Here is a 23,570-nt window from a genome sequence, read left to right on the forward strand (position 1 = left end):
TGTTTTTAGGTGAAAAGAGTCACGTAAGCCTATTTTCCTTGGCAGTGGAATTAACAGCTGAGATACGTAAAACACAAACCCATCTAGTCATTTTTATTCTTTAAGGGGCCCCCAGCCAGTAGCTGGAAAATGCTCCCGTACTATTTTATTCTAAGTGAAAAGAATCACTGCTATAATTTCTTTTGTAATGGAAGTAGTACTCAACGAGGTATCAAAAACACCGAAACCAGTTATATAGCTGTACGGGGCCCCACGGAGTGTTCCTATTAAAGTGTCCCCACATGTAATTCCACTAACAAGATCTGCATCCCGATCTATTCAATCTGTCAGAGCGGGAGATAGCGGCAAATTAGTGTACGGGGATCGAGAGCATCGTAGCAGCAGCGTTTGGGTGATGGGGTTGGATCTGGCAATTTTACAGATCGGGAAGAAATTTTGATCTGGTTCCAAATTTCTTCCCCATCTCCCCATCAACATTGACCTATTTTGAATCGTAGCTCAAACGGGGAGAGAGCAGTGACAGTGTAAATACCGCGGGATGAGCGTAACAATTCCAGGTTTTTCTGACCGTAGTAACAGCGGCACAAGAACGGGAAGTAGTCTGAAACTAGACACCGACGACATGGTCCCGCTGCTGCGCCGCTTTCTTGATCAAAGTAGTACGACCTTCCCGCTTCAACGACGCTCTCACTAAGTTCTCTACTCTCGTATAAAATCAAGACCTGTTCCTACGACGCTTCATTCCTGCTTCGATAACGCTGTTGGCCGCTTTAGCTACGCTGTTCCTACGCTTTCCCAGACTCAATTACGCATGTCTTTCCGCTCTCGCCGCTCTAAAATCGAACGTAGCCGATACGCTGGAAAATGTTTGCCAGAACAGCAAACTGATGATGATGAGGAGGACGTTGTCGTTTGTCGCAAAAATGAAGACGAAGGAGCGCATATTATTCAAGAAGAAGAAGAGATGAAAACAATAAAGAGAATAAAGCAAAACACTTTGGAGCTACTGTCTGGGGCCCCGTGCAGGATAAAATACCGTATCTGACTTTGGTATTTTGGATATCCGATGGGTACTACTTCCATTGCAAAAAAACATTAGCCATGACCCTTTTCGGCTGAATGAAACCAATATGTGTGTGTGTGGGGGGGGGGGGGGGCACTTTGGGGCTACTGTCTGGGGCCCCGTACAGGATAAAATAACTGGCTTTAGTGCTTTGAATATCTCTGATGAGTACTACTTTCGATTGCAAAAGAAAGTAGCCGTGACCCTTTTCAGCTGAATAAAATCAATGTGTGTGTGTGGGGGGGGGGGGAGGGGGTAAGGGGGCAATTTGGGGCAACTGTCTGGGGCCCCATGCAGGATAAAATAACTGGCTTTGGTATTTTGGATTTCTCTGATGGGTACTACTTCCATTGCAAAAGAAATTAGCCGTGACTCTTTTCAGCTGAATGAAACTATTGTGTGAGTATGTGTTCGGGGGGGGGGGGGGCACTTTGGGGCTATTGCTGGGGCCCCGTACAGGATAAAATAGCTGGCTTTGGTGTTTTCTATATCTCTGATGGGTACTACTTCCATTGCAAATGAAATTAGCCGTTACTCTATCAGCTGAATAAAGTCAATGTGTGTGTGTGTGTTTGTACGTAGGACTTATAGGGGGTGGGGCACTTTGGGGCTACTGTCTGGGGCCCCGTGCGGGATAAAATAGCTGGCTTTGGTGTTTCGGATATCTCTGATTGGTACTCCTTCCATTGCAAAAGAAATTAGCCGTGGCTCTTTTCAACTGAATAAAATCACTGTTGTGTGTGTTTGTACGTAGGGCCTATGGGGGTGGGGCCCTTTGGGGCTACTGTCTGGGGCCCCGTACAGGATAAAATAGCTGGCATTTGTGTTTTGGTTATCTCCGATGGGAACTATTTCCATTGCAAAAGAAATTAGCCGTGACCCTTTTCAGCTGAATAACACCATAATTTTGTGGGGCCCTTTGGGGCTACTGTCTGGGGCCCCGTACAGGATAAAATAGCTGGCCTTGCTGTTTTCATGATAAGTACACCCAAATGAACAAAATCCACCAACTTTTGTCTGTGACCCCCTTCGGCTGAATAAATCAATTTTTCGGGGTCCCTTTTTGTGGTCCCTAGGCTTACGGTACAGGATGTGACTTGCCAGCAATTCATTTTATTGACCCTTGGCCATATCCTTATATGATGAGACCATCAAAAAGTGTGACCCTTTTCAGCTGAATTAATGCTCTGGGCCCCCGGTCTATTGTTAGTGGAACACCGATTATTCCGTAAAGCACGTCTTGACATGGTGCGTAAAGACGCCTAACAAACATTAGGTCTACGTCTAGATTTAGGTGTCTTGTTAGTTCGATCTAGGTTTGTAATCTATGGCCTCATCACATGCAGTTGGACTGAATCCTCGTCTACTGTTAGGTCTAATCTATCTTACGGTTACACTCTCTCTAACTGTTAATACTAACGTTAGTGTTAGACATTCTAGCTAGTAGGAGTAGTGTTACTCTAACGACGAACGTTAGTGTTAGTGCTAGAATGTACGGCTACGCCTGTTATTATGCCAAAACAATTCAATTGGGCTAGGCCCTATGATAGTATAATCACAATGAACTTAACACCTAACGTTAGCACATTAGCAGTTGTATAACGTGGACAGTACAGGCCCACTACTACTAACGTTACTGCGCTGGTTAGATGTATTTGTAGGGCTAGAGCCAGGTCCAGGGCAAGGGGCTGTAGACTATACAGAAGATGTAGATGTAGATCTACCAACGTTTAGAGTCTAATATACTAGACCTACAATATAAAATCTAGGGCCGGGGTCTGAAGCATAAGTAGCTGCCGTCTGGAATTAGGATCTAGGTCTAACCTTAGTCAAGATCTGGGCCACTGATTCTACCTAACGTCAGAGGTTTCTAGTAACCTACTGCTCATATCTAGGCAGTTTTGTTGTAAAGACCCAGCTAACTAGGCCTAGCTAGACCTAGGTTTAGGCATCTAGAGGTTCTAAAATCTATGCATAATAATTATACTATATATGTAGGCTAACTTTGATCAAAAAGTTCATGTTAGATCTAACATTAGAAGATCCTAACATTAGCTCTAACGTGAATTAGCTAGACTAATATTAGTCTCTAGAGCAGAGGTCTAAGGTTGATTCCACTCTTTTTGGTATTTGTAGACCTGTTGGTTCAGAAAAAGAGTCTAGGATTTAGGCCCAGGTGTTTTATATAAAAGCGAGTCTACAACCAAGTGATCTTGCCATTCGAATATGCCCGAAAGAGAGAGAGAGAGAGAGAGAGAGAGAAAGTGTTCAGTCCTGACTGCCAACCTCTCCTAATCTGTGAATCATTTACATGTACTCTTCTAGTTTACAAATAGATCTAGTCAAAGAGGAACTATTTTGAAATGTCTTTACTCATAAGTACCAAGTTCTTATGTTAATGTCTCAAAGAATAAAGGTTCATTTGAAAAAAAATGTAAATATTACATTTTTAATGGATCATTTATACCGACTCACTGAAACCTAAATATCTTCTTCTTTTTTAACTTTTTAAAAAGCTAAAAAAATCATCTTAATAAAAGAGATATATTTTTAGTTATAATTGATTTGCATGGGGAACAAAGAAAATTATGTCAATGTCAAGATGCCTATTCAAAACAATCAAATTTCAAATTGATTTTATTTTTTGTTCACTATTAGCTTATAATGCTCTGCTGTAAAGATGAAAAAAAAATTATTTGAGTCATGTTGATTTCTGTTTTCAGCTAGATGTACCAACAAGTGGACAGACTGAGTCTTGTCTTCAAACTTCACCAAAGAGAGAGACATAGGCCTATCCTGACTTGCCAAAATCTAATTGTAAAGACTGAGCTCTTTCTACCTGCTACAAAGTGCAGAACAACCAGAAGGTAAGAAACGGTAAATGTCTTAAATAGCGGTCTAATTTGAAATATCTTTTAAATACTAACTTACTAAGTGTTTGATTATCAAATGTATCACTTCAGTGCCCAGTTGAAAATAATGCCAAATCTAAATACATTGAGTATCAAATATTCCTATTCCATTTGAATAAATTGTAACAAGCATGTTTTCACTTTGACAGTTGCATTACAATGCAGTGTACAAGTACTTTGCAAACAAAGAGAGGAGAATAATCTTATACACGTGTATCTCCATATAAGAAGGGGAGCAAATCTATGATCAAATGTGTATTCTTGTTTTCTTGTAAATTCATTGCATGTTCTATTGTAGAGGATCATATGAAAGAACGGTATTCTATATACTGAAGATGAGATCATATAAAAATCAAACATAAATGTAATCAAGTAAGATATTTTATGTAATGAAATATTTCTCAACCATGTCAGTTGGCACAAGTGTTTAATGTGTGCACAGATGAAAATACGTCTGTAGTCACAGATCAATTAACTTTCCATTGTTATTATGTTGCGTTAAGTATGACGTAAGGGTGATATGCTGTGATGTATTGTTCTTATATTTTTACCAAGGTGTCAGCAACATATGGACATGCTGAGTTTGAGATCACATTCACTAGAGTGAGGGGGAGATAAAAAGATGTCTTGACTGCGATGTGAATGCCCTTTCCAGCTCAGAAGTAAGTGTCAACGACTTGAAATTAGGAATATCATCTCATGAATACAAACCGATTTATGCAAGGAAATCATATCCTAATCCACATACAAATGAGAGCATGATACAATCAAATATTTGTGTACAGGAATTACGGGTGTCAAGATGACTTCCATCCTACATAATTCATTTTCAGTAAGATATGGCTTTAGAGCATCAAAGATGATAATAACAATGACATGATTAATGTATTACATGTAAGACAAATTAATGTTGACAGTGACCTGAAGATCCAAAATCTCATACTAAGGGATTCATGAGATCGTGATGATTAATTCTAATTCATGATGAATGTGTTTGGTTATGTTGCAGTATGATTATCCTGTTTCACTCATAAAAATGATAACTTATTTAAGTTTTTGTTAATTGTATTTTCGACCAGAATTAGCACAAAGTGGACAAAATGGACCCTGCAAACCACAGCCAACTACGGACAAGAGAGAGAGAAAAAAAGAAAAGAAAGAGACAGATGTCCTGACTACCAACTTCTAATCTGTGCATCCTGTACTCTATTTCGAAAGGAAATATGGGAGGTAAGCAATAATAGATGTAAAATGTAAACCCCAAATATGTTGGAATATTTTGTCAAGCCTTTGACATCTTGACCAAATTTTTGACTGTCGATCGTTCATTGGGCAGAAAATTAAGGCATGTTTTGCTAAATGAATGCAGTACTGCATATGCATGTAGTCAATCACTCCAACAACGAAGATTTACATGAATTAACGCTGATTTTTTTTTTTTTTTTTTTTAGCCTCTGTCAAAGATGGTTGCAGGAGTTTTTATGTTGTTGCAGTCATCCATTCACATGCACATCTGTCCTATTCTCATCTTGCAATAACTTAACATTTACTCAGCAGATCATCTTCAACTTTGGTTTTATACAGAAGAGATGATTACCTGCTGAGCCTTGTACAAGTAGCATTTTAGTTATTGTTGTGATTTTGCTGCTGATTGTAAATTACAGGGAAACCCTGATTTTTATCGACTGTAGAGCATTGCTACCATGACATTATATTTACCTTCGGATGGCAAAGTTACCATAACCTCTAAGCAATTTGACTTTGATTAGTTATGAGGGTATTGATGTGAAAGGTCACGGGGACATTATATGCACGAAAGTGTTGAATGTATCCAGTTGCAGTATCAGGCAAGCACTAGCTTGAAATTCTTCTGAATGGAATAAAAAGCTTAATGGAAAGAATTGGATATTTGGATCATGAAAGTTTCCTACATTTTATATTTCATCGTGTACTCACGGTTAAATTGCTACAATTAGGATCTATTGTATAAAATAATATACTTTACAGTTTCAAGGAAACACTACATATAGAGGAAATCAAGTAACCGTATGTCTTTATTAGCCTATATGTCACTGTGTCTTCACCAAAGATTAAAATGCCCATGTCACTTTCCTCATCAAGTAAAGACAGATACACCATTCTTTCTCTCTCTCTCTCTCTCTGTCTCTCTCCAGAAACAACCCTGCCAGGCTATCCGGTCCGCATCCAGATTCCGTATGAAGGATGTCATCAGAACCTGAACTTACATGTGGAATGCATCCATCTAAACTTCTCAAATATAATCACAATGTGCTTTCAGGACTATTATAGAAGTTGAATATATAAAAGACATGTGTATATATTAGAAATTTCTACTAATCCAGATTAAATGCTTCTCTTCTAATCTTTTTTTTCTTTTTTTTTTTCCTTAGTGATGAAGTAAAACAAGGCCTGATATCAAAATGTACACAACACTACTTGGCAAAGAGCATTTACAATATGATTTGATGTAGATCTACTTCCAATTTTGATGGCAGCATTAAAGGGATGAGGGATGGTCTACTTTTGGTTGAGATGGGGGCTGAGATGGAGATTTTGTAAAATAATGAGAACCCTGTTATGAAATATTAAAGAGTAAACAATACCAAGAAAAATTCCAAATTTATTTGTTAAAAATTGGTTTTGAAAAGGCTGAGATGTACAAAAACAAAGAGGTCCTAATAAAGGTCATGAAGGTGGCACCCACTTCTAATTATTGTCCCCGCCGAACGAGTTCGAGCAGGGGACTATGAAACGGGCTCCGTACGTGTGTGTGTCCGTCCGTGTGTCCGTCCGTGTGTCCGTCCGTGTGTGCGTCCGTGTGTGATCAAAATGTTCAAAATGCTACTCCTTCGCCATTTCTAACCCGATTTTGATTCTGTTTGCTTTATATGATAGCACTACATGGGAGCTTTGAAACTTCTATACAGAATTTCAGTTGTGACCTTTGACCTTGACCTTTGACCTATATTGTACATTTTGCTTCAAAATGCTACTCCTTCGCCATTTCTAACCCGATTTCAATTCCGTTTGCTTTATATGATGGCACTAGGTGAGGGCTTCAAAACTTCTACACAGAATTTTGACCTTTGACTTCTTTGACCCTTGACCTTGACTTTTGACCTATATTGTACATTTTGCTTCAAAATGCTACTCCTTCGCCATTTCTAACCCGATTTCAATTCCGTTTGCTTTATATGATGGCACTAGGTGAGGGCTTCAAAACTTCTACACAGAATTTTGACCTTTGACTTCTTTGACCCTTGACCTTGACTTTTGACCTATATTGTACATTGCCTACAAAATGCTACTCCTTCGCCATTTCTAACCCGATTTTGATTCCGTTTGCTTAATGTGATGGCACTAGGTGAGGGCTTCAAAACTTCTACACAGAATTTTGACCTTTGACTTCTTTGACCTTTGACCTTGATTTTTGACCTATATTGTACATTTTGCTACAAAATGCTACTCCTTCGCCATTTGTAACCCGATTTCAATTCCGTTTGCTTTAAGTGATGGCACCAGGTGAGGGCTTCAAAACTTCTACACAGAATTTTGACCTTTGACTTCTTTGACCTTTGACCTTGATTTTTGACCTGTATTGTACATTTTGCTACCAAATGCTACTCCTTCGCCATTTCTAACCCGATTTCAATTCCGTTTGCTTTATGTGATGGCACTAGGTGAGGGCTTCAAAACTTCTACACAGAATTTTGACCTTTGACTTCTTTGACCTTTGACCTTGATTTTTTTACCTATATTGTACATTGGCTACAAAATGCTACTCCTTTGCCATTTCTAACCCGATTTCGATTCCATTTGCTTTATGTGATGGCACTAGGTGAGGGCTTCAAAACTTCTACATAGAATTTTGACCTTTGACTTCTTTGACCTTTGACCTTCATCTTTTTACCTATATTGTACGTTTTGCTACTAAATGCTACTTCCGGCGGGGACATATATTACGCACCGCGTAATTTCTACTTTTCCTTGTTATCATTCTGTGTCACTTTTTAAAAAAATTTCTCGGCCGTTTCAAAACCAAGAACTTTAATCAAACAAACTTCAAATTACTCTAAGAATTTGATGCTCTTTCATATTTCATAAGTTTTTATTTGCTTGCAAAAAGTTAAAGTCTGAATCTCCATCTCAACCAAAACTATACCATGCCTTTGAGACTCACAGTTACAAGCCGCATACTAGTAGTTCATGGAAATTGATCCTGTTATTTCCTTTGAAGCCCAAACGCCAACATTTTAATCCTGTCAGATTGGAATGTCTTTTGTTTTTATGGGGGGGGGGGGGGCAACAAAAGGGAAGTGAACTTTGCCTTTCTTCATCAGATGGAGGAAAATATGTGACATGTTAGAAAAAAAAAAGAAAACTGCACGTTGAAGTGCTTAAAAAGAGAAAATTTCACAAAGTAACAGTTGGTGAATCTGAAGGGAAATAGCATAGAGCATGTTTTTTTCTTTTCTAGTTTAAGATATAAAAGAATAGTATGTAGCTTAAAGGAACGAACATAAGTAAAATGTTTCAATCCAAACGCCAAGTACAAGAAGTAGTGAAAAGAAAATGTACTGGTCAAGATGTATGTTTTGCCAGGTTTCTTTCACATGTGCCATAATTGTCATGATGTTGGTAATACTGTAATAATATGTTAGCTATTCAGGGCCCCAGCAATGTATTCTGGTACTTGGAATAAGGGAAAGTATTAGAAGGAAATACCGGTACCATGCATTTTGGAGAGGTAATTTTTTTTTTCTTCATTGAGAGACGAGTATTCAGTACAGATATCTTATTACACTGGTCTGCAGAACACAAAAATAATATCAGACTAAAAGTAGATTTTTTAAAATTTGGCAGTCACCATTCTAATTTAGTTGTACATTGACGAAAGTTCAATGCAACAGCGTACAGTCATAATTAGCTAGGATATGTAACCACAAATTGTTAAAAAGATAGAGATATTGAAATATTGCTTAAAGAGAACATTTTGTTTTTCTAACTGGTGTAACGTTTGTGATGCTGGACACATTATAGTATATGTCACATTAAAAAAAAATTGAGGCTATCAATGCAGTTAATGTAGTCAGCGCAATTTGTATTGTTTTTCAAACTCTTTGGATGTATGTCACAGAGATTTGTTCATGAAAGACATTTTCACTGAGGACTCATTCTTTTCTAATGCTTTTAATCATTTAAGAAGATTGCTTTCAGATGGATTTTTTTGTTTGTTTTTAGATGTCCACAAATGGAGACTGAGGTTCTTTACCTTTAAAAACGAAATACTGTTGAAGAGAAATAATTATATATACTCTCTTAAAAAATCGAGTGAAAATTTTCACTCTAAAAAGAGTGAATACAAAAAAGAGTGAATTTCGAGTGAAATTGAAGTGAATTTTGAGTGAAAATGCTCATTTTCACTCATTTTGGGGTGACGTCAGGGATCACTCGAAGATTTTGGAGTGATCCCTGACGTCACTCCAAAATGAGTGAAAATGAGCATTTTCACTCAAAATTCACTCCAATTTCACTCGAAATTCACTCTTTTTTGTATTCACTCTTTTTAGAGTGAAAATTTTCACTCGATTTTTTTGAGAGAGTATTTTGCAGGATTCAAGCATGTTCTTACTGTGTATGGTATTCTAATCAGCATTTTGGTAACCAGCAACATATATGTCAAGTGCTGCTATTCTAGTAAATGTACGCTAATGGCAAATCATTGCTTTAAAAAAAGAGAAATTGCCTCGTTTACTGTTTACTGTATTTCATTCGTGAACGCTGTTTGAGACGGTGGTTGCGGGCGTGTGCACATTGTGTAGTACGTTTTGTTGGTTGACTGGGAATTTAGAGTGTTGGTGATAACTGAAATGATTTTTTTCACAAATTTGTAATAATATAGAAAAAAAAAATCGAATTGCAAACAAACAAGTTGTTACATGTCTGCTCCAAGGACATAGAACTTGGCCAAGGATTAATATAATCTGCAATATAGACTCGATGATATAACCGACTTAATGATGGGAAGGGGAAATGAGGCTGTTATTGCATTGTACGTATTTCACTTCTACTTCCTTTTCGCTTCTTGTTTTCTCTTTTGAGGGTGATATTTGCCTTACTTTTTCACACAAATCCGGGATACTTAATAACATTTTTATGTCGCCGACTAAGTGTGCGTTCCAAACTACGTTCATGTAAACAATCAACCATCATAAAAGAAACATTTAGTATAAGTCTTCTGCGGGAGAATAAATCAAAATAAAATGCAAACACCTCGCCTTAGAACATTACAAAAGTAAAAGTGATTTCGTGCCTATCCTTTGCAGGGCTCCGTTTCAGGGCCTGAGAATGCAAACTATATAGCATTATGAATTCCAAAGCATTCTCGGGGGAAGGGGTGAGTATGCAGGATGGGAGATTTAGTATCGTAATTTTTCCCAGTAACACGTGATTTGTTATCACGGTTTCCATGACAACCATTTCCGAACATAGTAAACAATTTATATATAACTCTTAGGCTTCATTGTTAAACATAGATTAGTTAGATTGATACATTTTTCACACACACACAAAATGTTTCAACACTTTCGTACGTTTTACAATTATGAATATTTGAAATTTTCAGGGAGTGACCTAATGATGATCAGTTGCCATGGTAACAACACTACTGACTTTATTTTCATTTTTATTTTATTTTATTTTATTTTATTTATTTATTTTTTTTTTTGGGGGGGGGGGAAGAAGCACATTTCAGTCATATCAAGGTGCCACAAAGGGTTTTGCAGTCAGCTATCCAACCTGTCCATTGACTTCGCCAATTATGTACGATAAATACCTACACGCACTATACCATGTACAATATATATGGGCTTACGCTATACATTCGATTTTTCATTCAAAATGCGCGTCCGGTAAAAATACATCGTCCCATTTAGGATAACATAAAACGAGTTATCTTTCGCCTTATCTTGTAATTTCTTTGCTGCATAAGATATCAGAATATATATTATATTTCGGAAAAATAAAAACTTTTGAATAGATTAATTTTGGTAGTTTAAAAAAACTTTGAAATATTGGTAGATTTTACAAAGTACAATTTTGAGTAAATCAAGTTTTTATGTTTCATTGCGCCATATATGTGCGTGTAAAAATGCTACATTCAAATGCATATTAGTCAGGTTCTGAACTTGAAATGGAAGATAACACATTTCTAGTTTGAAAGGTACTTATCAACCATTACTTATTTCGGTAAAAAAATAAAAATCGTGATTTTTTACATTCTTTCAAATTTTGTGCTAAAAAGGCATTTTTCGGCAAAAACGCGCTTGACATCCGGCCGTACGCTAAACTTGAGTATTTTTGCAAGACTTTCAGCTGGAAAACTTAGCATTAACAAATTTTGCCGTCCAAAGTAAAAAAAAAAATCGTCTTGGCTGGCCTACTATTATCTTGTGTTGACTGGCTCCGGGTTCCATAGATCGTATGGCGTACACTCTCAACAGCGCGCGCGAGCAGACGCCGCTCTAAAATCGTGAGACGTAGTCTGGTTTCCAGACCCTTTGCCAACTGGACTCCGCGGCGACGAAGTCGCCGCCTTTGCCGAAGGCTGCGCGAGAAAATCAACTTAAACTATACTAGTTTTCGACGTTGAGGGCGTCAATATCATGGATAGCGAAATAGTATGGGCAGAGGGTCTGGAAGCCAGACTACGTGAGACGTTACGGACGGGTACACCGGGTCACTATAAAACTAGAGTTAGGAGTTCTATTCAACGTTAGAGAGTAAAATTATGTTCAGAGAGAGAATCAGAGAGAAGAACAATGGCTGAAAGTAGTAGAGACGGATCTGGCGACAGAATTAGGGAAGAGGAAAGTGGTGAGTAGAATTACAAAGTGCAGGAACACAATATGTCATCAACTAGATCTAGGCCCCTTTTTAACTGCGACCAGCCCGACCGAATTGCGCCGAACGCTAAGCAGTACCGGTACGCCAACAATACAGGATCAGAAGCGCCCTGGGCGCAGGGTTACTTGTTACTTGTTACTTGTTACTTGTTACTTGTTACTTGTTGAAATAATCCCAAAACTGCAGCTCCGTTGAAGCTATACCGGGATGAACAATCCCTGCTGTGTGTCAACAAGGGTGCAGAGGTGCCATGGCATAATCATAACCCACATATTTACAATAAAAGTGGTTGAACCCGTGTGAATAGTTGAAGAATGGAACACGAGTTTAGCCCAGCCGTGGATTGAGATAGTTAAGCCGTGAAGCTTGTTTATTCGATCTGTGAATAGATCAAAACCGTAAAACAAAGAAACTATTAGCGTCTTGTTGCTAATACACATGCAGTAACTTGGACATGTGAATCACATGTAATACTCAGGCATGCCTTGTACACTGAACTTGGACTTCTGAATCACATGTACATTATTCATGCACGTCTTGTACATTATACACTTGTATATGATTAAATCTTTACATTGCCTGACATGCATATAGACTCAAAGACTTTTCTTATTGTCACTGTCTCTTATTACCTTCATAGTATATTGTACGTGTATTGTACATGTACACTTCACCTGGATTTATACCTGTCACATATTGAAAAGCAACTAATAAACCATCATGTTTCTGTTACATACATACATTGTGGGGAGTATCAATTGAACATGCACATTGAATGCTTGGAATTTACTACGACACTTGTATGCTAGATGTATGCTAGATGTATGTAGGAATTTGCTACAACACTTGCATGCCAAAATTACAGATTCTTTCTGTCTTACTGAAAGAACAGCTTTGTAATATATAATACACTGGCTCATTGTGCTCATTTACTTTGTACATATGCAGATTAATCTGAGCACTTTATTTGGCACTCTTGCGCTGTACTTAGTTGTATTGTGCATATCCTGTCTAATTAGTACTTCTGCACAAACATATAATTTTGTACAAATACAACACGTGTTAACCCTTTAACTCTCAGTGACTTTGCTTCATACACTTGCAGTCACAAATCATACGGATATGAAACATAACTTACATTACGTATAAGTCAAACTACCTGTACTTATTCTTCTGTCAAACATCACTTGCATCTACACTCTGATTGTACTGTAGACACTCATAATCTCACTTTGAGCCCGGTAAATGATGCTGAATATACTCAATGTAACACCTTAAAACAAATCTACAACCTGCATTTCTGTATTCGCTTAGCACTATTGTACACTCAACATTGTTACCTCCATACCATGGATTCTACTCAAGAAATGCAAATTAAACCTTACAGTACACCACTGAGTAGATTCTTACACTTGAGATTCCACTTTAGGCGCTACAAACACTGTACGAACTGCTGTCATTTAACACAGTTCTATAATTACCTTGCAATTTGTCTTGCAATACAAACACCCACACTGATGCATGTCGATAAATCATACACAAAGAACCTATTAACATGTGACCTTTTCCCACTATCAACTCTATTCACCAACAGCTTTGTCTCTTTAAACCATTATCGACATTTATATAACTCTCTAAATCTGTCTTAATGTCAATTTCTGTCACAACTGTATCTTCACACAACCACCACATCAGGTTGATGAAATGACATTACACATAGTTCATAAATTCCCGGCATTACATGCCTTGACATGAACGTGCATTACATGAACATGCACTACTGTTCACGTGCAATACCTATATAACCATGTACGTACCACGTTGCAACTCACCAGTACGCATGCAACAAATTCAACACTGTAACTGAGTTCAAATGAGTTCATAGGTTCGCTCAAGCATATACTTATTTGCTTTCTTTCAGTTTTTAATGTTCATTTCACATTTTCCGGTATTTACTTACTCCTGTAGCGGGACTAAACTTGACTTGCATGAGTCTTCTGCAGAAACGGACGAGTCAGCATTCGCATCCCATGACGCGACCAGTCTTCACGTTGGAACGGTCAGCTGCTAACTAACTGAATGGCACAATTAGAAACTGCGCGAAACGTGACAAATGACAACTTTCACTCACTGCGCATGTCGTCTATGGTGTCTTCAAATTACCAATGACGCAAATTTTCCTAACCAGAATCAAAACCGCTTCGCTCCGCGAAACATCCTCCCCACCCAATGAGGAAATCTCTCCTCATGATCGCTTTAACACTGAATTTATCACAAACAAATCACTCGTCGTATCCCTCAGCTGGGTAGATCACCGCGATTTTTGTAACTGGACGTCGATACTCAGCAGTTGGCGTTTTCACCTTCACATTGCGCACCTTACCATCCGGTCCCGGGTAGACTTGGATAACGCGGGCGATGGTCCATTTCCCTCGAACCGCGTTCGCGTCAGCCATCATCGCGACGTCGTCGACACGTACGTTGCGGCGATCGACGTGCCATTTCTGTCGCGGTGCTAACAACGGAAGAACGTCTCTCGTCCAGCGATGCCAGAATGTGTCGACAATTCGCTGAATGAATTCGACACGATGCCTCGGATTTCTCGTTTCCCGGAACGGCCCTTGAGCGACGTCGCTAGATGCACGCCCCAACAGCATATCATTGGGACATAGGTAGTTGCCGTCATCGGGATCAGTCGGAATCCTGCCAATCGGTCGCTGATTCACAAGGTTGGCGACCTCCAGCAGGCACGTATACAGCTCAAACGGTGTCAAGATCTGCTCCCCAATTGCCCTCTTCAGAGCATACTTGCAGCTTTTAACCAGGGACTCTGCACTGCCATTCTGATGGGGGGCAGCGGGTGTCGTGAATGTCCATTCCGTGCCTTTCTCAGCACAGAATTCTCGTAGCTCCTCTTTAGACCAGCCTCTTACCATGTCTCGTAGTTCACGCTGTGCACCAATGAACTGAGTTCCATTATCGCTTGGGATTTTCCCTGGCTGGCCCCTTATAGCGAAGAATCGTCGAAGCACTTGCAGGAATTCCATCGTGGAACAGTCTGTTTGCAAGCTCAAGGTGGACGGCCCTTGAGTTTAAGCATGTGAACAGGACGCCTTAGTTTTTTGCAGTCTTGTTTCGTCCTACCCTCACTTGGAAAGGACCGAAATAGTCACATGCCGTGTAGTGAAATGGCGGCGTATGTGGAGATAGCCTCTCGGTAGGCAGGTCTGCCATTTCCTGGGTCTCAGTCTTGTGGTCGAATGCTCGGCAAACTGTACATCTGAACTTTACTGTTTTTGCCAAATTATGCCCTTTCAATATCCAGTATCTGCGTCGAGCCTTAGCAGTCGTTACTGCCACTCCATTGTGACCACTCTCGTGGAAATGCCGTGTAATCAGGGTAGATATCCAATGCTCATATGGAAGTAGCACTGGATGCTTCATTTCAAATGACATTTCAGCCTTGTCTACTCTTCCCCCTACCCTGATTATGCCTGTTTCGTCTGTGTATGGGCTGAGGGTCTTTAATTCTCCCTTGTCGACTCTGGCCTTTAATGACTGCTGGGCTTTCTCGATCAGGAAATTTTCTCCCTTCTGCAGGTCATCAGGTGTCAAAGTGCAATCTGTGTCTTTCTCACTCTCGTCAATTTCTCTTTTGCACTTTGCCTTCAGCTTTCTCAGGAACCTCAGCACATATGATGTCACCCGAATCAATTTTCTCCAGCTGGAGAATTTGGCACAGTCTATGACATCCTCATCTGGTAGTTGGGTGATGTTTAGAACTGACTGTTCTTTTCTCATTTCCTTCTCCATTTCAGGCATCTTTTCCTCTGCCTTGCCTTCTTCAGGCCAATCTGACATAGGCTCACGAAGGAAGTCAGGTCCGTGTTGCCATCTGGCAGTCAGTTGATCTGCATCTAGCCCTCTCGACAGATCATCTGCTACGTTCAATTCTCCGGGGATATGACGCCACTTACTCGGGTCAGTAGCAGTCTGGATTTCACCAACTCGGACAGCGACAAACATCTTGTAACTCCTGGCCTTACTCTTTACCCAAGATAGTGTTATCATGCTGTCAGTCATGAAGATAACATCTGCCAGGTCCAATGACATCTCAGTTCTGATTGTGGTGTACAACCTGCTTGCAAGTACCGCTGCTTGCAGTTCAAGCCTTGGGATAGTCAACTGTTTCAGCGGTGCCACCCTAGACTTTGCTGTCACAAACCGCACCTCGTACCTCGCCTCGTCTACCTCCCATCTGAGATACGCACATGCTCCGAATGCCTCCATGGATGCATCACAAAAAATGCAAAGAGTAGGCTTGCCTCTGGCATTAGTTGGGGTCAAACATCTCTGAAATCTGACATTTGTCAGCTTTTCCATTTCTCGGAACAGCTTTCTCCATTCTGTCTGACTCTCCTCGGGTAGTTCATCATCCCAGTTCAAGCCTTCCTCCCACAGCCTCTGCAGTCCGATCTTTGCTCGTATCACTATGGGGGTTGCAAATCCAATGGGATCGAAGATACGTGCAACTTGGCTAAGGATGCTCCTCTTTGTCATCTTGATTGCTTGAATTGCATCCTCATTCAGTTTGACTTTGTATGAGAATGTGTCTGAGTCATTTTCCCATACCACACCCAGGACTTTCTCGTCAGTGATCGTCTTCAGTAGTCTGGGCTTTTCGGCATTCCCATCATGTCCTCTGGAGAACTCCTTGTTTGATCTCCATCCCTTTACTTTGAACCCTCCATCAGCCAGTACTTTGTCGATACTTCTGCTCAGCTCCTCTGCCTCTGTCACTGTCGGCACCGATGCACAGATGTCATCCATGTAAGTATCATGCATGATGGTTGATGCAGCTTTCGGATACATCTTAGCGCCTTCCTCAGCTGTCTTCCGCAATGCCGTCTGTGCCATAGCTGGGGATGGCTTATCACCGAAAGTGACAACTCTCATGATATAGACATCTGGCTGCTTATCCTGATTCAAATTCCTCCACAGAAAGCGGTGGACGTGCTGGTCCCTTTCAGGTATCATCACTCTGTGGTACATCTTGGATATGTCTGCGCAGAGTGCCACCTCGTGTTCCCTGAATCGCATCAGTACACCAAACAGTCTATTCAGCAGATCTGGACCCTTCATCCAATAGTCGTTAAGCGAGTGTCCCTGGTAGGAAGCAGATGAGTTGAATACGATTCGGATGGGGGTACTCTGCTTTTCCGGTCGAACGACCGCATGATGCGCAATGTAGTGCACTGGGCCTTCATACAATCGCACTTCATCCTTTGACAGCTTTCTGGCAAATTTCATTTCAACCATCTCCTGGATCTGTCTGTCATATGCGTCTGCATGGTTGGGATTTTTTGCCAGTTTCCTCTCAGTAGCATAAAGCATTCTCTCAGCCTGAGCCTTGTTATCCGGTAGAAGATCCGGCTCCTTTTGCCATGGATAGGGAACGAGCCACTGCTTGCCGACCTTCTGACAGGAGTCACTGATAAGCTTACTCTCATCCATTTCCTGTCTACTCAGTCCGTCCTGTTGGTACTGGCTGGGACCATGACAAACTCCCATCGACTCTGTTGTCCAGAAATCTTTCAAGTCCACAGCATCTGTAACCATCACATTCAAAACTGTGTTTTTGGCAGCCTGATGATCCGGGTCAGCTCCAAATACCACCCATCCCAGGGGGGTATGTCTGGCAACCAAATTTCCTTTCTGCCTGGTTTCTCCTGTGTGCAGTTTAGCATGATCAATTCCAACCAGGACGTCAATCGATCCGCTGCTACGATGTAGACAGTTCTGTCCCAGGTTGAACGTCTTGCACAAGCCATCTGTCTGGACTTGTACTATATCATCATTGATGGAATCCAGTCCGACAGCCGACACTCTGTACACTCTGTTGTCATCGAGAGATCGAAGTCTTAGTCTGTAGATCTTTGTCTGGACCTCTTCAGTGACACAGCCAACTTTCGTGATGTTGATGGATATCGGCTTTCCCTTCAACCCTAGGTTCTCTGCAACTGATCGTCTGACAAGGCTAATTTGTGCACCAGAATCCAGTAGACAGTTTGCTGAGTAGCTCTGGTCCTTGAAACCCATCATAGTAACTGTCACAACAGGCAGAAGGGCTGTTTTACCTGAAACACTTGCCACTATCTCACGAGCTGTTTCTTTGTGCAGCAGAGGATGATGAAAAGATGTGCACTGTTCTCCGTTCAATTTCTCTGTGCACCTCTTCCGTCGCTTACAAGTTTTCATGTTGTGATCCCTTCCTGCTCTCTTCAAGCAACTGTAGCATGCATGATTGTCTTTCATCATTTGGAACCTTTCAGGCTGACTCTTTGACAGGAGCTCCTTACACTGGTCAACCCAGTGATCAGATGATTTACAAATCCAGCATTTGTAGTCTGCCTGTTTACCTGACTTATCCTCTTCAGCGATGTGACTAACTGAAGCACTGGATCGTTTGTCTTTCTGTTGAGTGGAAGACCGTGCATCTCGAAGAGGGGCCGATGCTCTTAATCTCATCTTCATTTCCCCACTCATCCAGGTTCGCAGTGCCTCAAAGGTAGCCTCCTGTCTATCCCTCTGTAGGTAGCGGAACCAAACCTTGCGATCATTGCTGGTCATCTTTCTTTCCACCAGTGCCAGCATGTGGCTGTTATCCATATCTTCCGTTCTCCCCACTTCCTTCAGTGTGTTGTAACTTCTCATCACAATGTGCACAAGATCGCAGAATCTTGCATCATCTCCCTCTTTCAGTGGGGGGAACCGCTCCATTTCATCTACGATTACATCTGCCACAAGCCTCGGATCGCCGTATATGGAGTCCAGCAATGCCCATGCTTCATCATAGTCATTTCCTATCCCTCTGATTAGCTCCAAAGGCTTTCCGTGTAATGCTGTACGAAGGATGGCCATCGCGTCCCGTTTACTGTATCGGTCAATCAAATGGTGAAAGTCCGATTTGAACGTAGAGTACACTCTCACGTCTCCGCCGAAACGTGGCAGTTTGGGCCGCTCTACCTGTACTCTGAATGCAGACTCTACTTGTGGACTGTCAGATTCATCTGGCCTTTCAGGTGAGGCGACATTGCTGCTAACATTTACAGCCGGTGGTGTCTCAGCTCTCTCAGATGCCTCACTTACTTTTGCTTTGATGCAATCCTTGACCTTTATCTGCATATCCATGAAGCTTGACTGACACTCTTCCAACCAAGTGCCCTCTTTAAGGAACTGCTCGTCATCCTCGATGATCTCACAGTAGGCTTCATGTTTCTCCTCTAAGTCCTTATATGCTAACTCCAGATTCTGTAAGGACTCGGTGACCTCGTCAAGATTCCTGTTGCTGTCCAGCAATTTCTGCAAGGCGTTCAACAATCGGGTCAGCTTTGCCTTAGCAGTCCTCCTCTTGATCTTGAGGTCCTTCTCTTTCTGTTCTGCACTCATGACTGCATGCAGTGTTCCCTCTGTCTCCTATTCCAGGTCAGCAAGGAATCGAATTTGATGAATAGTTGAAGAATGGAACCCGAGTTTAGCCCAGCCGTGGATTGAGATAGTTAAGCCGTGAAGCTTGTTTATTCGATCTGTGAATAGATCAAAACCGTAAAACAAAGAAACTATTAGCGTCTTGTTGCTAATACACATGCAGTAACTTGGACATGTGAATCACATGTAATACTCAGGCATGCCTTGTACACTGAACTTGGACTTCTGAATCACATGTACATTATTCATGCACGTCTTGTACATTATACACTTGTATATGATTAAATCTTTACATTGCCTGACATGCATATAGACTCAAAGACTTTTCTTATTGTCACTGTCTCTTATTACCTTCATAGTATATTGTACGTGTATTGTACATGTACACTTCACCTGGATTTATACCTGTCACATATTGAAAAGCAACTAATAAACCATCATGTTTCTGTTACATACATACATTGTGGGGAGTATCAATTGAACATGCACATTGAATGCTTGGAATTTACTACGACACTTGTATGCTAGATGTATGCTAGATGTATGTAGGAATTTGCTACAACACTTGCATGCCAAAATTACAGATTCTTTCTGTCTTACTGAAAGAACAGCTTTGTATAATATATAATACACTGGCTCATTGTGCTCATTTACTTTGTACATATGCAGATTAATCTGAGCACTTTATTTGGCACTCTTGCGCTGTACTTAGTTGTATTGTGCATATCCTGTCTAATTAGTACTTCTGCACAAACATATAATTTTGTACAAATACAACACGTGTTAACCCTTTAACTCTCAGTGACTTTGCTTCATACACTTGCAGTCACAAATCATACGGATATGAAACATAACTTACATTACGTATAAGTCAAACTACCTGTACTTATTCTTCTGTCAAACATCACTTGCATCTACACTCTGATTGTACTGTAGACACTCATAATCTCACTTTGAGCCCGGTAAATGATGCTGAATATACTCAATGTAACACCTTAAAACAAATCTACAACCTGCATTTCTGTATTCGCTTAGCACTATTGTACACTCAACATTGTTACCTCCATACCATGGATTCTACTCAAGAAATGCAAATTAAACCTTACAGTACACCACTGAGTAGATTCTTACACTTGAGATTCCACTTTAGGCGCTACAAACACTGTACAAACTGCTGTCATTTAACACAGTTCTATAATTACCTTGCAATTTGTCTTGCAATACAAACACCCACACTGATGCATGTCGATAAATCATACACAAAGAACCTATTAACATGTGACCTTTTCCCACTATCAACTCTATTCACCAACAGCTTTGTCTCTTTAAACCATTATCGACATTTATATAACTCTCTAAATCTGTCTTAATGTCAATTTCTGTCACAACTGTATCTTCACACAACCACCACATCAGGTTGATGAAATGACATTACACATAGTTCATAAATTCCCGGCATTACATGCCTTGACATGAACGTGCATTACATGAACATGCACTACTGTTCACGTGCAATACCTATATAACCATGTACGTACCACGTTGCAACTCACCAGTACGCATGCAACAAATTCAACACTGTAACTGAGTTCAAATGAGTTCATAGGTTCGCTCAAGCATATACTTATTTGCTTTCTTTCAGTTTTTAATGTTCATTTCACATTTTCCGGTATTTACTTACTCCTGTAGCGGGACTAAACTTGACTTGCATGAGTCTTCTGCAGAAACGGACGAGTCAGCATTCGCATCCCATGACGCGACCAGTCTTCACGTTGGAACGGTCAGCTGCTAACTAACTGAATGGCACAATTAGAAACTGCGCGAAACGTGACAAATGACAACTTTCACTCACTGCGCATGTCGTCTATGGTGTCTTCAAATTACCAATGACGCAAATTTTCCTAACCAGAATCAAAACCGCTTCGCTCCGCGAAACACCGTGCAAGTAAAAATAAGGTTGGCTCCTTACAGGACACTGGAACCAGAAGAAGGCTGCATTATGATGATATGTTGGAGTGCAGCCTCTCTGAATTCTGTTGGGTTGGTGAGTTGAACAGCTGCGCCTGGCAAACTGTTCCACAGTCTTGTTGCTCTTGGAAATAGTGAAAACTTGTAGGGGTCGATGGTTGCTGTGGGTACTGTGTACTTGAGTTTGTGGTCATGTCTTCCAATATAAGTTGCAGGTGTGATGACTTGTGGGTGTGGGATGCAAACCAGTTGATAATGAATTTTATGGAATAGGACACACTGTGCTAGAAGTCGACGGTTATGAAGGGTGTGCCAGCCTAGGGCAGAAACTAGGGCTGAGGAAGATGTTGTTCTTCTATAGTCCCCATGCACGAAACGGGCCGCTGCTTTCTGGACTAGTTCAAGTGCATTTATGGCTGTAACAGTGTGTGGATTCCATGCTTCAGCTGCGTATTCCAGTTGTGGGCGGATTAACGCAGCATAAGCTCTGGTCTTGACCTCCATAGAACATGGTGACAGTGTTCGCCGGATAAGACCGAGAGTACGGCTTGCTTTGCGTCTGGTATTCTGACAGTGCGTATTCCATCTCAGATCTGGTGTAACCGTAACTCCTAGGTATTTGTACTCAGTGGGCCTTGGTATTACATCGTTGTGTAGACTGTAGTTGAAGATGCTTGGGGAACGTTTGCGAGTGATCGACAGAACACCGCATTTCTTTACATTGAAGCTCATTTGCCAGACAGATGACCAGGTAGACAGCTGGGTGAGATCATGCTGCAGGATTTGGTGATCTAACTCTGTTGCAATGTCTCTGTATACAACACAGTCATCTGCAAATAGACGGATTTTGGACTGGACTTGATCAGTGATATCATTTATGAAGATGAGAAAGAGGGTGGGACCAATAACAGAGCCTTGTGGCACTCCAGATGACACATTCCTCCAGGAAGACTGAGTTCCATCGACAACCACGGCCTGCTGTCTGTCTGCGAGAAAAGACATGATCCAGTTGAGCGTGTCTCCAGAGATACCATAGAACTGGAGCTTGATCTGAAGGCGTTGATGTGGCACCCTGTCAAAGGCCTTCTGGAAGTCAAGGAATACAGCATCAACTTGGCTCCGATGTTGGAGAGCTGAGGACCAGTCATCCACTGCCAGTGACAGTTGCGTAGTTGTTGAGAGACCCTGTCTGAAGCCATGTTGAGCATCAGTGAGGATCCTGTTTGAAGCCAGGTGTTTGGAGACATGACTAAGGATGATGTGCTCCATAACCTTGCAGGAGATGCAGGTAAGTGATATGGGCCGGTAATTTGGCAGCTCACTTTTGTCCCCAGACTTGTGTATTGGAGAGATAAGTGCTGTTTTCCATTGTGAAGGGATCTGTCCAGTGTTGTAACTTTGTTGGAACAGGAATGAGAGTGCAGGAGCTATCTCACTAGCTATCAGTTTGAGGAGCTTGGGTGGTAATTCATCCGGACCACTGGCTTTGGTTGGGTTCAACTGCTGCAGCTGTTTTTCAACTCCTCTCCTGTCGATATGCAAATGGCCTATAGATGGAAAAGGAGACTCTCCCTTGGACGGTAAGCATTGTGTATCTTCTTGGGTGAACACAGACTGGAAGTAGGCATTTAGTGCTTCTGCCTTGTCAGGAGCTGTTGCACATAAATTTGTAGCAGAACGTAGGGATGGTATGCCAATTTGTTCTGAACGACAGCTCTTGATGTATGACCAGAATGTTTTGGGGTTTTCAGTAATGTTTGGTCCTATGATACTGCTGATGTATGTATCATGGGCCTTGTGTACAACTTTAGCAACTCGATTTCGAAAGCATTTGTATGTGTCCCAAGCAGATGTGGTGGCTTGACGACGTGCTTTCTTGAAAAGGCGATCTCGTTTTCTCATCTGCCGCTTAATATCTCGAGTAATCCATGGAAGGTGTCTCCTTCCCTTGCTCAGTTTTGAAGGAAGAAGTTCATCCAAACATCTGGTCAGAAAATTAGAGATCATCCTCCAATTTGCCTCTACAGATCGTTTTTCTGGATCACATTTGAGGAAATCAGCAGAAAAGTCATCGGCGGCTTTCCTAAGTTGATCGACGTCAGCCTTGTTGAAAAGATGTATCTTTCTCACTGGTTTGGGTTGGTGTTTGAGTTTAGTGTTGATTTCAAAAGTCAGCAGGTTATGATCGGATATTCCTGGGTGGACACCAACTT

General features: G+C 41.0%; 1 protein-coding gene and 1 pseudogene across 1 annotated transcript in view; one reads left to right on the forward strand and one right to left on the reverse strand.

Annotated features, from left to right (window-relative positions):
- Positions 1-11,430: 11,430 nt before the first annotated feature.
- LOC139711860 (uncharacterized) lies at positions 11,431-20,543 on the reverse strand (annotated as a pseudogene).
- Positions 11,724-23,570, forward strand: part of LOC139711858 (leucine-rich repeat-containing protein 61-like) — a 111,487-nt gene continuing 99,640 nt past the window's right edge. Inside the window, exon 1 of the mRNA XM_071623710.1 lies at positions 11,724-11,871. Coding sequence (XP_071479811.1) covers positions 11,817-11,871 — 55 coding nt within the window. The 5' untranslated portion in view covers positions 11,724-11,816. The remainder of the gene's footprint in view (positions 11,872-23,570) is intronic.

The sequence above is a fragment of the Diadema antillarum genome, unplaced genomic scaffold (genome assembly GCF_040938485.1).
Source record: "Diadema antillarum isolate AM-2024a unplaced genomic scaffold, OU_Dant_1.0 seq00001715_RagTag, whole genome shotgun sequence".
In the NCBI taxonomy this organism is placed as follows: Eukaryota; Metazoa; Echinodermata; class Echinoidea; order Diadematoida; family Diadematidae; genus Diadema; species Diadema antillarum.